Raw genomic sequence first — 3,367 nt, 5'->3', positions numbered from 1 at the left:
AGGAACCAACCCTGCTGGCATCTTGGGCTCGAGCGTCTAGCCTCCAGCATCGTGAGAAAATACATCTCCGCTGCCCAAGCATCTCGGTCTGTGGTAACTTTGCCAGAGCGGCCTGAGCGAGTTAATAAACCTGTTTCACAGATAAGGGAACTGAGGTTCACGATGAGGGAAGCCGACTTGGCCACACCACCGAGCGGGCACACGGTGGGAACGGCGCTCTGTGCAGATCTGGGGCCCGCCCCATGGAGCCACGCGGTCTTCCAGCACCGCACTTCCGGCCCCTAGTTCACGCCGGGAGGATGTCCTGGGCCCCTGGCGAGTGTTTTCAGGGGGGCCACTCTGGCTGAAACCTCATCTCAGTGACAGAGCCACCTCTTGCTAAGCACCCACGACAGCCAGGCACCGTGCTGTGTTCCCCTGTGTCATCCACACAGCCTTCAAACGGCTCCACGAGGTGGCTTATCACAGCTACTCCCTCTTCACAGATGAGGCGGCGGCGGCTCAGAGATGCTAAGCAGCAGCTAGGAGGTAGCAGGGCGAGGATTTGAACCGTCCGATCCTTTTACATTCGAGTGTAATCTTTCACCTGGGGGATCTGACAGCCCACTGCAGGCCGGGTGGCTCCTGCCCATCCAGACCCTGACGCCCCGTGCTGTGACTTCCCCACGCCACGTGCTTCAGGCTCCAACACTCGGATGCTGTCCTCGCCAACAGCCAACGCTGACCTGGATGGGTGCTGTGCTAAGTGCACCCACCTAGAACGCCTCACCAGAGCCTCTACCCAGGAGGCGGCTGCCGTGACGACTATGAGCACCTCATTTTACAGGTGTGAAAACAGAGGCTCAGAGTAGTGAGGCGACTTCTCAAAACACCTAGAGAGGAAGAAGCCGGCCCTGAATTCCAACCCGGCCTCCCCTCCCGGCTCCCTCTCCCGGTTCTTCTCTCTTGGTGACATTGCTGATTCTCCAAATACAAGTTCTTTTTAAACAACACAGAAAAAGGCCTTGGTTCCATTCGTTGTGGGCTCTCAGGCAGGTCAGTGGCGGGCCCTGTAATCCCGCCTAAAAGGATTCGTTATTTTCACTGGGTGGCAAACCAGCAAGAGAGACGGCTGTTTGGGAAACTGTAGCGAAAGTCGACGAGGCAAGGGCCTGGAGCAGAGGTGAGGGTCAGCTCTCAGCCTCTGAGACTCCATCTGCCAGGAGGAAGTGTCCCAACTGCTGGCCCTCCTCTGCAGGGTCTGTCACCACAGGGCCTAGGCGCTGCTGCGGCCTTCCAGGCTATGGCTCCCACGCTCCTTCCCCAAGGCCAGGGTGGCATGCTGGAGCAGCCCGGGATGAAAATGGCAAAGCTCTCTTGGACCAGGAATGTCCCAGAGGAAGGAGGACTGGATTTGGAGTCAGGAGACAGGGATCAAGCACTCACTCTGCCCAGCTGTTGTGTGTCCTTAGGTAAGACGCTAAGCCGCTCTTAGCCTCATTTCTACACCTTTAAATGAGGAGAGACTTAACACAAAGACCAGTGAAATCAGATAAAAACGTGCTCTCTAGGTGGTAAAGTACTGTCACACACTCCCTGCCCTCACTGGAGCAAAACACATGCTCACTGATCACCGCTCGCTGGCTCTAGCCATGAACTCTGGGAGGGACCAAGTCTACAGCGATTGCTCATTAGCTAAGTGACCTTAGGCAAGTCACCTCACCTCTCTGAGCTGTGGGCTTTTCATCTGAAACATGGGAATAACACCTCTAACGGTGTTGCGAAGATCAAAAGGGAGTACGCCATTCATTGTGCAATAAGTATGTGTCAGGGTCCATTGATTAATTAGGACACACACATTGTTTTAATTAATTCTCTAAAGAACTTTATGAGGCAGATGTTATTTCTCTCCCCACTTTCAGACGACGTAACTGGGGCACATTGAACTTGAGTTACCTCCTCTAGGCCAGTGAGGAAGTAGTAAGTGGTAGGCTAGTTTGGAGCCAGAACTTAACTTGGCATCGGCAAGTATGGTACACCCGGCACTTGAATGAATTCGATCACCTTCCTCACTCTAGGCTCCATACTTCTATTAATGCAGCCCCTAGAGCTTTCGTGGTTTTGGTGGCCTCTTTACAGCACTTACTCATGACAGCTAGCTGTGATCAAACCTCCAAAGTACAGTTGACTCTCACTGCTAGTAGGCTAGGGGACCAGGAAGTGGTGAGATGATCACATGTACCATGAGATCTGTCAACACTGTACTGGTGTCACCAGACACTCATGTTCCCTAAAGCTCATCTGTTCCTTTTTCTCTCATGTACCTTCCATTCTTCCTCCAAAATAGGAAACAAACACTCAGCATCAGGATCATAGCTGCTACTCAGGCACCTACGACCTTCAAAACAGGGCACAGCCAGAGTCAGAGTCAAAGCCCCAAACCTCGCCCTCTAGAACCTCCTCAAACCAAAGTCCACCTGGAAGGCTCCGAAGGAATGGCCCCAAGGGTCTCCCCAAGGAGAGGGCACTTCCTTGCTGGCAGACTCATTTGTATCCAGACTCCCCCTCCGCAGCCTGTGGCCCTCTAGAGGCCCCTTCTACCCCATCCTGCCTTGCTGACCCTTCCCTGCCCACACCCTCCCTCCTCCAAGCCCCTGCTCAGCCTCAGCTGGCACCTCCCAACCAACACCCAACGCCTCCCTCCACCCAGTGTTTCCTCCCCTGCTATATTTCTCGATATTTATTGTTGTTCAATTGATTAACCTTCATTTGCTTATGTGTTTATTTCTGCTCCTCCCACTGAAGCATAAGTAAGCCCCTCGGGCAGAAGCTTGGTTCTGCTCACAACTGTTCCCACCTAGAAAAATCCTCGCCCGTCACAGTCCTGGCATGAACATTTCTTGGAGAACTGGGCGCGGATGACCATGCACTGTCGCCATGTGGACAAAGTGTGAGGACGAGGCCACGTGGGAACCAGGAGGACCCTCTGCTCGCTCTCGGCAATTCTGGCCTTCAGGACATCAAGAACGAGCTAGGACAACGCTGCGGGGTGCAGAACCCAAGCGGAGGGCGTGGTGCTCGCAGCGGCAGGGGTTGGGGGTTGCCCGTGGGGCAGTTCTCAGGGCACACGCAGCCAGGGCCAGGGAACTCACCGCGTCCTCAGGGACAAACACGTTGAGATACAGGCAGTCCTCGCTGACGCTGGGAGACGAGGGCGTTCTGAAGCCTGGCTGCCAGCAGCTGGCCCTGCAGACACAGACTGGCTGACTTCCAGGGGAAACAAGCGAGCGGACATGCCTCGTGTCCCCTTCCTGCCCCCCACCAGCAGCCAGAGGCCACTGTCCCATTCCAAGGGCCTGGAGCCCCCCTCCCCGCCAGCTCTACAGCA

General features: G+C 55.2%; 1 protein-coding gene across 1 annotated transcript in view; it reads right to left on the bottom strand.

The window, feature by feature from the left end:
• The window catches only part of TG (thyroglobulin), a 216,739-nt gene that overhangs the window by 101,019 nt on the left and 112,353 nt on the right, over nucleotides 1-3,367 (bottom strand). Inside the window, exon 39 of the mRNA XM_006912929.2 lies at nucleotides 3,132-3,225. Coding sequence (XP_006912991.1) covers nucleotides 3,132-3,225 — 94 coding nt within the window. The remainder of the gene's footprint in view (nucleotides 1-3,131; nucleotides 3,226-3,367) is intronic.

This window comes from Pteropus alecto, unplaced genomic scaffold (genome assembly GCF_000325575.1).
Source record: "Pteropus alecto unplaced genomic scaffold, ASM32557v1 scaffold105, whole genome shotgun sequence".
NCBI lineage: Eukaryota > Metazoa > Chordata > Mammalia > Chiroptera > Pteropodidae > Pteropus > Pteropus alecto.
Note: the sequence above shows the minus strand (reverse complement) of the source record. Positions and strands in the feature narration are given on the sequence as shown.